At 38.0% G+C, this 13,638-nt stretch overlaps 1 protein-coding gene across 5 annotated transcripts in view; it reads right to left on the bottom strand.

Moving 5' to 3' along the window:
* Positions 1-13,638, bottom strand: part of LOC137133369 (protein bicaudal C homolog 1-like) — a 57,292-nt gene that overhangs the window by 36,602 nt on the left and 7,052 nt on the right. For all 5 annotated transcript variants that reach the window (XR_010915233.1, XM_067516913.1, XM_067516922.1 and 2 more), the window contains exon 2: positions 3,391-3,437. Coding sequence is in view for 4 of the 5 variants with exons in the window: in XM_067516913.1 (XP_067373014.1) it covers positions 3,391-3,437 (47 nt within the window). In the remaining variant the exon portion in view is untranslated. The remainder of the gene's footprint in view (positions 1-3,390; positions 3,438-13,638) is intronic.

Here is a 13,638-nt window from a genome sequence, read left to right as displayed (position 1 = left end):
CAACTCAGATCCACTCCAAGCTCTTCTGCTGTGCACAGTTAACAGCTCAACCATCTGAGCTTCTGGGCTCTTCGCTGTCCCAACGCTCGACTTCTGCGCAGCTCTCCCAAAAGCTTTTCAGTCTGTGCCATGATTTGAAGCTGCAACAGATTCCAGTCCAAACAGTTCCACTGCACAACAGTGTGTGAACCTGTTTACCTATACACAATTGGTGTTAAATGATCAAGCATGCCATTTGTAGAACAATCCCCTACCTTTAGCAGACTGATAATAACACAGCAGTGGTTAAATAGAGCGAAAAGACAAAATACATTTTAAAAACAGCAGGAGGGAAAACATGAGGCAGAGATAAGATACCAAAACAAAGACTGAGAAGAAAGACACTCTGTCTGCCATCATCTTTAGTTTTCCATTGACTATATAAAAAAAAATAATGGCCTGTTTGTTCTGTTAGAAAATGTTCCTGTGAACTTGAAAAAAAAAATCAAGCAGACAGTGAGTAAGAGGGTTTCATCAACCACAGCGCCTAGGCCTGGAGAGAAAGTGCAGGGGTGGACCATTTTAAGTTGCTTTCAATATCAATTGAACTTTCACTGCTGAGGCAACTACAAAATCTCATCCCCTAAAGCTCAGTACGGAAAATGTGTGCATCAAAATTGAGCATATGGTTTACTTAGGTGAGGAAGAGGAGTGGCTTTGCATGTACTCAGTTTACAGTATTAGTCTCATAGTGTGCGTGGGACATGGGTGTGATGGACAGGAGAAGGGGGGAAAACAGTGTCTAACAACTGAGAGTTTCCACTTTTCATCAACTTCAAGGTATTTCACACACCTCATCCATTTTCTTTCAACAATACCATTCCATGGTCGGACTCTGTGTTTATTTTACTGACTTTAATTGGGCATGTATGGTGATCACGCTATCAGAGGGAAACTACACAAATGGAAATTCTGCAATAAAAACATGACTTCAGCACTCCTCCTTTACTGTTCCTCGCCAGCCTGCCAGCCCAAACAGCTGCACACTAATTTCTAATTGACAATTCAACCTTCAGTAACCACGGTTTCTTTGAACAAGCTGTGACAATATTAAAACCAGAGACTTTTGTAACCACTGGCAAAACCAACACACCAGTCAGAATAGCTTTGTGGACTGAGGTAGACACCATCAAACCAACACGGGGTTTTGATATAACGGAGCAAACGGCATATCTAGAGTCCTTGTTAAAATTCCAATGAAGGGATATCTTAAGGCGCCTGGTTTACATTATTTGGTTTTTGAAACCTGCTTCAGGGACAGTTAAAATTGCCTCCTTTGACATTTAACTCAGCTTGCTAACCTCCAAAACCAAATACGGAAAATAGACAAACGAGGAATGCTAAAACAAACCGCTGTCCATCATTTTTTCATTACAGACCATTAACATACTGTAGAGTGAGTTTAACATTTTCAGGAAACATTATGTTAAACACAAACAAATCCTCTAGATACTTAAAGAGAAACATATTTAACAAGATACCTCCATAACAGCTGCTGTCAAAATCAAATCAGAGCAGTCAAGAATCCAAACAGTTAATGTTCCTTGTTGAAAAGACTGTTTTTATTCTTCATTGCATATAATAAGTCTTGTCTTTAGTCACTGAAGTTTGTTGTTGTTTATAATGAGACCAGCAGAGGTTTGAATCCAATCAACTGTGTTGGGATTAGGATTGGACGTCAAGAAGAGTTTTGCATTTGTGTGATTATCACAAAGTTTGTTCATATCACTCAACAGATTTCCAGCATGCTGTGTCATGAAATAAGTTCATTTCTGTTGAGCTTGAGAAAATCTGTGCAGTGTGTGATGTTTACATAAGGGAGCTCATACACTTGGATTCATTTTTTGCAACAAATCCATCTGCTAAAACTAATTTCCCACAGAGCCTCTCTTCACCCTGTGTTCTGCCATTTAGAAAAGCAACAATGTTTGATGTATCGATTAATGAAGTGACAGCACACAGAAATGTTTTGTGGTTTTTGAAGTGTGTCTTAAGCACTTTGCTAATCATTCTCATGGTAGAGTCTAAACACAGAGTGAACAATGCATGCACACCGATTGCTTTACTGAATGGTGAGGCTGTAGGTAATAAACTCAGTTTGTGGTTTTACCATCACAGGTTTTCAGCTTCTGTGTCTTTGTCTCAGGTATGGCCTACTGGAGACGCCCCTCCCTGCTCTGTGGCCAAACGAGAGTTTCGGTAGCTAAAGTATTTCCAAACTACTGGCATCTTCTTACCTAATTTAACCACAACAGCCCTTTAATTATTGTGCTTTTCTCTCCAGTCCAACTGTTTGACTTTCGATACCAAAGCAATAAACATTTGTAACAAAAATATGTTGATTACTCAACCAGCCCACTGTGGCTATTCTTGGAGGAGGTTGCCAAAATGATAAATCAGACATTTTTCTGTAATTTGATTAGTTTTTAGTACATTGTGCGATCAGGCACAACAATGATACCACCTGGTATTTTATTGTTGTGGTGGACAGGGGTCCGTATGGGCACTGACTGGTCTATTGCTACACAGCCTGATACACAGTAAGCTGTAGTGCAATGTGAAAGTGTCTTTTGTGACACCCGTGGATTACAGCCAGCATTAAAGTTGACCCCGTCCATAAAACAACCAGGCACCAACATTGTGATGGATCAAGTTCCAATTTTCTATCAAGATTAGCCATTAAATGGTTTATAGTTCCCCATCCTAATCATGACTTGCTGTAGAAATAAAACCCCTGTAGTGTAACAAATAAATGTTTGGGAATTATTTAGTTATTAAAGACAAAGAACAGCATCTACTAATCACTGTAGTTAGAACTTAAAAAGCAGTAATTTATGAAAAGAATGACTGAAACTTTAGTAACTGGGTTACAAACTTGACTAATCCATGAGCACCAGTCGAAAGTGTGACTAAATGAATCATAATAATTAAGATCACTGAGGCAAATCATTATTTTAATGTGCATAATGAAGTTTCAGAAAATTAATGAAATCTGTGCCAAAGAAAGGTCAATGAAGCAGTGCTGGTGTGATTAGGCCTGTGTTGACCTTTCTCTCACCTTACTACAGAGATGTTAATATAGAGATGATAACATACTGCATAATATAGTACAGTATGTTATGCAAGAGTGAAATGGTAACAGTGTTGTATCAGCTGTGTCGTAGGATCAGAGCCCTGGAGTGATAACGTCAGTGCTGTTCCATTGTTTTTATTTGTTTAGATTTGTAATTACGAGTGACTGTAGGAGCACCTGACATCTGCTCCCTTACCCTGAAGGAAGCTCGGATAAGTGGGCTTGAACACAACCCAAAGACAAAGCAAACACTGTCCAAGTGTAGACTGCACACTCACCTTCTGAAAGAAATCCTCCCCGCCATTGACTCTCCCTTCAGAGGCAGCTAAAGTGAGACAGAGAAAAAGAAAAATAAATCCTTCAACCATGCAGAACCATTCCGTTTTTTGATAGACAATGTAACCTTGAACTAGCCAAATTACACACAGATTATCAGGCCTTCCCAAAATGTTATGGTATCTTCACCAAGTGCAGTGTTTATGGAGGATTTCTATTTCATTGGATATTGTCTGGCACATCCATGATGCTGCTCCTTTGTAGGGATGGAATAACATTCCAAGTAATTTTCCATAATCTTGGGAGATTGGATACAGCTTCTGTGTAACAAATTGATGGATACAGTAAAAATATTTGGTAATTTTACAGTAGCTGTTAATGGAATATTTCATGCCACACTTGGGTCAACTGGAATCAGTTTCACATTTCTTAAAAAGACTTTTATACTTTAGAAATTCAGCTGTTAACATACTGGTCACTTTTGTCCTTGGGAACTAAACTATATGAAAGCTTCTCAACAGACTTGAGATCAAAATAAGCTCTTAGAAGAGCCCCAGTGTTTTAAAGTAATTTTCCAAGCAGGTGAAAAAGCCAAGAAACTCCCTCAGCTGATACAGTACGCTAAAGAGAAACAGAGGAACCACCAAAGCAAGTCAGGCCTGTAGTTGCTCCAACACATCAGTGAGTCTCTCAAACTGTGGCAGCGCTGTTGATGCAAATCACATATCTGCTCTCCAAGGAAAATTCTCATGTTCCTCTGTCATTTAAGAGTACAGGGAAAGCTAAATGATGCATTTCAGCCAGCGCACTCAAGGTGGATCTGCTGCTGTCTGTGCAAATGTGGGTCAGGAGCAGCAGCAGAGTGGATGTGGGCTAAACAGATCAGTCATTACTGCTGACCTCATTGCACCAACATAAGTAATGTTATGATTTTAAGAGAACAAATGTCCCACTGTGTCTCCTCTGCAGAGCACAACTCTTATTTCAGAATAAGCAGTTGAAGTATTTTTAATGTTAAAAGTGATGAATGAGTTTTTATTTCTGGATGGAGCAAAATAGTGCTGGCTCAAGCCCTACAGCCAAACTATATTCTACAGCTTTATTGTGAATTAGAAAAAACAAAACCTAAACAACTGATTTGTAATGATGACTTGTGCTAAGAAAATTATAGAAACATTATTATATTATCAAAAATATTTCTTAGCTTTAAATATATAAACATACTTTCTTACTACCATTGCAATAGTCAAGTATAAATGAGTACTAGGAAAACTTAAGTAAAAGCCAGCTAATTGCTCGGGATTTAAGGTTAAATATAAAGATTTATATTTTAAGAAAACTGCTACCCTTAAGCATATGTAACACCTGCAGTGCATCACCATGCGATGCCGGGGTGTGGAAACCATCGCTATGACTTCCACATTTCACACATTTCAAATCACAAACAGAAAATGAAAACCTTCACTAAACTCATTTCATTTACAACCAGAGCAGACATTATTGGAAATGTAGTGAAGCCAACATCACAAGCATTTAACATGTGTTTGTACTTATGTAGGCTGCCAGGTAAACAAGCCCAGGCCACAGTTTATGAAGACATAGAGACCCGGACTGCCTTTGCTTTACAGCTAAGTCAATTTCTGATGTAATTTGGGAACATCCAAAGCTCACCACCACACCACATTTACAAAAAGCTGAGTTCTGACCATTGCCTAGCCCATATAATACACTAAAAAAATAAAGGAAATTTCAGGAAAAATTCAGAAAGAATTAAATCTGTTTTCATAAAGCAATCACACAAATTGAGGACATTTTCCAACCACCAACTACCACCCAAAAAGTGAAGAACTGTCAAGCAAAGCTTTGGCGGCTCGAATTAGGTCAATGTTGTAGCCACACTACCTGGTTCAGAAACACAGTTGTAAAAGAAAATCCCTACTGCTGTGACTCCCATGGAAGATTAACACTAACAGATGGAAACTATCGCAGACAGGGAAATGAATTGTTGGACGGCTCTTCAGCAGCTTCAAGAGCCTGTTTAAAGATACGGTAATTTTACCAAGTGGCTGATGCTGACAGTGATGCACTCGGCATGCAGCCAAATGTGGATAATCACGACAGATAAGACTGATGATGGCGAAGAGAACAGAACGAGCATACAGCTGGCTATAAACACACACTGAACTTCCTTTGGCACTACATTGAAATTAATGGATACATTTGATAACTGATTGATTGAACTTCTGGCTGTCAGATAAAATTATGGTTTTTACAAATGGGAATTTGAGCCGTAGGGGCACTGATGTCGAACTTGTTCCTACGACACTGGCAGGATAAATGATGAAGGCACATCTAAGTACGGCTCTAGCAGATGATCAAAAAAATCTGTGATGCATTTACACGTAAAGCAAATAGATTTGGTTTATCTTCAAAGTGAAGTGTTTACATCAGCTATTGTATTACAACAGCCCTGACAGAACTGCAGTGCTTAGGTGGCCTGACATTACCCATGGTTATGAAAGTCCCTGTTAATGGAAGTGTTTCCAGTAAGAACAAAGACAAACAAAAGGAGGCCAGCATCATCCAAGAATCTTTTTTTTCCTCCAACTGTCTACTGAAAAACTGTCTATCAGAGCAGGTCATTGCTCCATTTTTTTTTGGCCTCTATTGTTTTTTCTTCCCAAATTAGTGAAAGTCAAGCCTGTCCAACAAAAAGTCTGTCAGTGAATAAACCAGATATAAAACAGGCTACATGCTAAGCTATGTAATATGTCACAAACATGTCACTTGAACAAGGATTAATCTAATACGTTTTGCATGAATTGGCATTGATTTTTAAACTTACTGGTTACGCAACAAAGATTATAAATTAATCTCACAGGAAAAATGCCTTTGCAGTATGACTGTCTGAATGCTGGCCAGAATATGCAGCTTATTCCTAATTATTATTATGAATTATAATTATTGATACTAGTTCAAGAGATTGAGTTAATTCGATAATGTTCATAAGATATAAAACAAATGAACGCACAGAAATGATTGGATAGATGGACAGATGGATGGATGGATGGGTAGATATTGTTTGGTAACAATTAAAGATCTATGATAACAGTCAACTTAAATTTTGGATCATGAGTGCAGGAACCTACAAACAATCAGATACAGAACATGGGTGAAAACATGAGCCGTATGCTGAGGGCAATACATCCTGTTGGCACTTGTGTGCTGTGTAAACCGGCCATGGGAGAAGACAGAGCAGCAACAGCAGGGAGCCTCTCAGTGTAGACTCCTCATTACAGGAGCCAAGCTGGACCTCTATATAGAGGGTTATGATGTGGATGTATTTTCCCTGGTTGGGAAAAAACCCGGACACGTAGGTCATTGTACTGAAGATGACCTTAAACCTGAGGTCATTCTCCACAGCCAGAGAAGAATGTCAAGAATGAATAAGGTCATTGCAACTACCAAAACAAACAAACAAAAAAGTAAAGTAATTCAACAACCTGCTGACACAGTTCAGTTCAACAAAGTTCTATGGCAACACACTCAAAGGTTCGACTGAACTCAGGAGCGAACATGGGCAATATAGACTTTCATCTACTGTATATATATCACAATAGTTTTAAAATGTTTTTGCTGCACCAATATTCAGTAACAGACAATATGAGAATAGAGCCTTTAGCACACACCAGTGACAGCCCAATCATCATCAAGTACTAAACCAATTACTGAAAGTAGGTAACATTCACATTAATTACTTTTGTTGATATTTGCGCCATGATCATCTCTCACAGCTTCTGGCTTTCTGCATATTCTAGCATTTGTGCTTAAGATGGTAGAACATGTTCGATTCATATTTCTACCTTTTACTCATTCAGTTTTCTGACAATTTGCAAATCTTGAATGTTTGATTCTGATATGTAGCACTGAACCATTTCCAAATGATGGTGTAAGCTCTTTTTTGGAACCAACTCTTCCTTCCATTACCACGCAGCCACATCAATAACGCAATATGATAATTTCATGGGAGCATTTATTATAACATGTTGTGAACGATATGGCACAGCCTTAGTTAAGAGCTAAGTTGTTGGTAATGTAGTTGCCAAGTTGACAAGGAAGGAGAAAAACATGACATAAAAATAAATAAATACACCATCTATGGCTCACCTTCTTTGATTTTACTGCTTTTTAAAAACCTATAAAATTATAGAGGCAGGACTGAAAAGTTAGTCACTCATTTGTTAGAGAATCTAAAACCCCTGCCAAACACAAAACTGCCAACATGAACACAAAGTGACTTAATAATGAAGTGAAAACTAAACAACATGTCAGGCCTATTATTACTTCAGCGCTGTATTAAGACATAATGCAAAAAGAGAAATGATGGTTTTGGATGTCTCAGTCCACTGACTAAAAAATATACAACAACTGGTAATCACTACTGACCATTCAGTTGCAGCCAAGCTGCTGGCAACCTTCTCAATACAGGAAACCTCCAAATTTGAATATGACAATCAACAAATTCAAATTCTGCCCTTCACAATGTTCAAGTTTGCTTTTAGTTTTGATGTGCCAAAAATATAAGATATAATGGAAGAAGTCGTCCAAAGCAATTTCTTTTTACATTTGTCTTTCCTGATTTTCCCAAACAATTGACAGGCATTTCACCACAAAAATACAAAAGCTCATGCCCCATTATTTATTTATTTTTTTTTTACCATGAAACGTATTGTTTTGACTGCCAACCAAAAAAACAATTTAAAATTATAGGCCTTCTTTACGCCAGATCAGCTGATAAACACATCCTTTGTTTAAAATATATTCATCAGCATTTCATAGCTCTGAGTAATATCAAACAGACTTTTGATTTATTTCTCTAGTGTCAGAAGGGTCTCATGTTTTATTTTTAAGAAAGGTTTTACAAGGACAATGCAGGGCTCGTCCCTTCCAACAAAGCAGACTGTAAAAGGCATCAAAGCTGAACAATGACACACAAGCCCTGAGCACAGATCACGTGGTGCAATCATTTCTGTCCTCTGGTGTTTTTAAAAGTACCGAGCAAACAATGTGACAGCAATTTAAAAACGGTTAACTTGACCATGTGTTATCTTGACAAATTAAACATTATGGCTACGGTTACTCAAATCCACACCCTCTCATTTTCCCCTTATGATTATTTAATGTATCTAACCACTGTCACTGCATGTAATGAACAGACAGAGAAGTTGCAGTAAAAAGGGTACATGGGACTCAACACTGGCAGATGAAATATGGTCTGGTATCCATTATTTTGTGGAGAGGCTGACTTTCAGGGAGATTCCACCGTGTTGACACTGAAGGAATGTAAACGGCACTGAATTTTGGCTCTAATCCTCACGCAAAAATCAAGCAAACAATACAGTCACAGGAGGTAATAAATCAAATCAAGAGACGTTTTGGACATGAATATTTTCACTACTTGCCAGTTTCAGCCTTTTATTAGGCAGGTTTAATGCAAAAGTTGAGAGTGAGCACCACTTTGAGGAAAACTTAATTAGAGCTGACAAATCCAATGATTTTTCCAATGACAAGAGGGCAAAAGCTCATAGCTAAGATGTAAGCCAGTGTCCATTTTCTAAACATGCTGTGTCGCTCATTCAATAACCTAATAATGAAGGGCGACTTTATACAGCTGGTTTCCCCAGTGTTCGTACTGGGCCGGACTTATCGAGCATAATCTTTCAGGTAAAAGAATCTCTATGAAGAGAGGAGCTTTTCAGATTATGAAAAGAAAAGACAGCCCCCGCAATATTCTCATTATTCCCTAAACTGCAGAGCTACAGTACTTTAGACAAAAACCTGTGTACTGGCTATAATCCCACAAAGACATGAGGTGAAACTTGGGACATTCACAGAAAAGTCTACATAATCATTTTACTACCATTTCCTGTGGGATTTTATGACAACTCTGACCTAGGGAAAGTCTGGCATCTCAGCCCACTGTCTACTCGCATGCTTTAACTAAAGTGAGATGGATTAATATTAAAGCCAGATTTTGGAACGGGGAGAACAACAACTCGTACAAAAGAACTACATTTCCCATACGTTATGAAGAGCAGGCGAGCATGCAGATGTCATGTTTTCACACCAACTTTCCAACGTCCCTCCCTTTGGTGAGCACAGCAGCTCTCAGCTGATTCAACACAGAGCTGATGGGAGGGAGCTGAAGCAAAACATGAAAAACACACACACACACACACACACACACACACACACACACACAGCAACAAACACACACAGTAAGCTAATTAAATACACACATCCCTATGTCTGAAACGTAGGAAAGTCTTCAGCCACGACTAACCTAGATTCAAATCACTGAAGAAATTTCATTCACATGTCTGATGTTTAAAGTTAATCTTCAAGAGATATTTCAATTTAAAAGCCTCTAGATAAAATCTGTCAAAATTAATGTGGTAATAGTTTGTTTACATTAAGAACCAGGTGGGGAGTGAGACAGAGAAAATGTTGCAAATGTAAAAGGAATCCCTGCACTCAGTCTAATCAATAGCATTCACTCATGTTTTTTCAGCCATGGAGGCTGTTCTCATTAATCAAGTCCAAATGCCTTACTTCAAAGCCTGATGCATCACCTTGCAGCTGACAAAAAGTTGCCAGTAGTAGGGCTGAGATCTAAATGAAAATAGACAAAAGCCAAACCTTTTGTATCCTTGTGAACTGATTTGGCTTACTTTATACAAGTTGGAATCCAAACAAAAGACTGCAGTGCCTGGGAAACTATTTAACTGCTTCTCCAAGACAACTGTGGCATCACATCACCAGTAAGAATTAGGGAAGTTACACCAGAAGAGTCTTTGTGATTGTTAATACCTCTGCCAAAGAAGAATCCTGAGCTTTCAACACTGACTTCTTTATCAGTGTTAAAAGAAAACTGGGGAGGTTATTCATAGCTGAGAGACAAATATGCCTCCTACTACAAATCCCATATGTGGGATAAAACTGTTATGCCATCTATGTATTATACGAGATAATTTATTATCTTAATTGTGTCTTAAGTTTAACTTTACTCTTTCTATGCTCTGAAGGAAAAGTAGTCTGTGAAAAACATATGTAATACTTTGAACTCTGAGTAAAGCGTTAAATCCTTTAGATCCATTAGAATGAGACCTAGGTTCCTTTCAAATGATATTTCAATGCTTCCTTACTTATTATATTCAATAATTATACACAAAATAATCAGATGTGTTAAGTTGGGGTTGAGTAGTGCTTTAAAGGGCAACTTCACCAATTTTCAACTTGCTTTCTATGACTTTAAAGTAAAAGTAAATTACACTTTTTAAGCTTTCCTCTGACTTATAATATTATTACTCTGCTTCTAGTTAAAAAAACTCCTCCAGATGATATCACTTGGAGGAACTTTCAGTTCAGATTAGGTTATCTCGCTTCTCATACCATGGACTTTGTAATGATCGTCAACCAGAGCTCACATCATCTGAAGTCCTAATGATGAAAAACTCCTCTGGCTTATGTCATCTGTCCAAAATCAGTGAAGGCATCCTTTAAAAAGTTTATATTCCATATTTTTGATGCTGTTGGTCACTTTAGCCATTTAGTATATTTATATTCTGTAATCTCTCTATAGTTTTTTTGAAGGGGGATTGTTCACCGCACCCCAGCTGAATTTAAATTGCCTACATATGCACAAGGAAATCCCAGGATGTTTTAAGTACATTTTAGTGGTAGTGGAAGTGATACCACTACTTGTAGTGTAGTATGATTTAGGCAAATACTTGCAGTTTTACTAGAGTGTTTGTACTTTTACCAACACTGCCCAAAACACCGAACACCTGTTCACAAATTTCTGTGATGTGCAGAAGTCGCCCTCTGTACTGAAAACTCCTGCAGGGTTGCCAGGCAACAGTTCTATCAAATAAAGACATTAGCTGCCAGATGTCGCTTTCCGGCAGATAAAGATTAAAGCCTGCCAGAGAAATTAGACTCATTGTCCACGAAGTCACACAGACGAGACTTTCAAAAAATAATTAGAAATATACTTAAAGTTGTAGTGACACTTTGTGACCTGAACTGCTTTTGCACTTTGTCCATGAACGTGAACTCCATTATGACCTCACAGAAAGTTTATTTACACAGACATCTTTGCATTAGTACCATGGAGTTCAGGAAATGTGACATGCAGCATCAAGCTGTTGTCGCTAACATGTTTGGGTTATCATCTCTTCCATCTCCCGAGTGTGGATGTTGCCAAGTGATTACGCAATGCTGTACATTCCTGGTGCCTGGTATCTACCAACTGAGATCCCCAACGGAGCATAGGGAGTCGTTCTCACTTGACTGGCCAAAAACTGCACTATAAACATTACATTACACTGTTGGGAAATCAATGTTATTACAAAATTCATTCATTAGCACATGGACATTCTTTGTTTAAAAGACATGAAGAATCTGTGTTGAATTTTAGTGATGACAAATATTTTTTATCAATTACTGTATTAGATTACTCAACCTTTGAGTTATCTGATGTGGCCAGTCAGATGTTGCTCATGCATCAAACTAAACAGCTCTAAGGACAGTAACGTAACACATTTAGGGTCTTTTATGGAATGCCTCCCTTTGGACTAACTGAACAAAATGTGATTTCCTTTTCCTCTTTTACACCCCACCCTCCCTCCCTCTCTCTCTTTTGTTCAACTGGAGAATATTCTTGCAATAGCCAGGACTGGATCCAGAAGGTACCCGTATAAAAAATGCTTTCGCTCCAATCAAGGCAAGTGGAGAAAAGGCAGATTGTGCTGAATGTCGAATGAGGAGAGAGGACAACAAACCAAAAACCGAGGTTCTCCAAAGATAAACACTGAAAGCTCTTGGGGGGAGTGGTTAAGGGCTGGGTGGTGTGCATGCATGCGTGTGCGTGTGTGTGTGTGTGTGTATACGCGTGCAGGATCATTCAGTGGTGCCCCCCCAAAGAAACATTTCTAAAATAGCAACCGCAAACCAGACAGTATGTAAATCTGCACTTTAAAAAGAGTTGAAGAAAAAGAGCTTTAAGGGATGTAGAAAAACAGGTATTCATTTCAGCCCATTTACAGTTCCAGAGAACAGAAATGGGTCACAGCACTCTAGCTTCACTCAAGCTGCTGAAATAGGACTCCTGGTTTTATTTTCTTGAGTAATGAATTACAGGTTTTTCTGCCGAGTGAAGTGCAATTATATTACAGCTCCTGAAAGGTTCATGATGCCCAGGATGAAGGAATTCAACACGCAAGCAAAGTTCAATAGAACTGTTTATTGTATCTGAATGTTTCAGTAAAATCTGAAAGAAAGGGAACGAGTGGGAGAAAGTTGCAAAAGGCAACTTAGTCAAGAATGCAGCTATTAGCCAATGCAAATGAATTGGATGCTGGTTGTCCTGATGTTTGTTTGCCATTTGTGAAGATTTGATTAATTATTACATTTGAGTAAAATGTAGTTTAACATAGCTACAAGCAGAAAACCTTTATCAATCAAAGTGGCCTTAATTTGTCTTGAAACTGTTTTTACTGCATGGTGCTGCTAGAATTGTCTCAAATCTCAGCAGTGTATTTTCTGAAATATTTGCTGATGTAGAAATATGACTATATGTAGACATACCTGAATTGAATACCAAGTATCAACATAAAAGATTTTGTATCAGCCAAAACAAAGGTGCTCCACTTTTATGGATCGGTTTTATGATTCTGTATTTGAGCAAATTAACCTGCTTCTAGCAACACAATTGACCTACGGCTCCCAAACGCATCTCCGCTTGCTGAGTCTACTGATAACAAGGAGGATATATTCAATTTCTGGGATGCTCTTTATGATTTGTAGTCTTTAGGGAGATACAATCAATTTGTGTAAGGCTTACTGAACATCATATTGTCATCTTATTGAATCTTCAGACCAACTAAATATAAAAAAATAAAAAAGCTACAAACAAAAAGGTGCCGCATTAGTTTTTAAATGTAACTTCAGTGGTCACTAATAAACATTAATTCTGCGACACACCTGGATTTAACTGAAACTAGTGTACCAGCATGTCAGTCACATTCTCTCAGTTATTCTTCCATTCCTATAAATAATTTATACATATTTATTTTAGTATAAGCTTACAAGCTTGATTTATCTAACTTTTACATTTTTTAAGCTTCTAAACCTACTGTAGAATATTTTTAACTATTTGGATTAAATAGAAACAATATGACACCCTGTAT

Source organism: Channa argus, chromosome 1 (genome assembly GCF_033026475.1).
Source record: "Channa argus isolate prfri chromosome 1, Channa argus male v1.0, whole genome shotgun sequence".
Lineage (NCBI taxonomy): Eukaryota > Metazoa > Chordata > Actinopteri > Anabantiformes > Channidae > Channa > Channa argus.
Note: the sequence above shows the minus strand (reverse complement) of the source record. Positions and strands in the feature narration are given on the sequence as shown.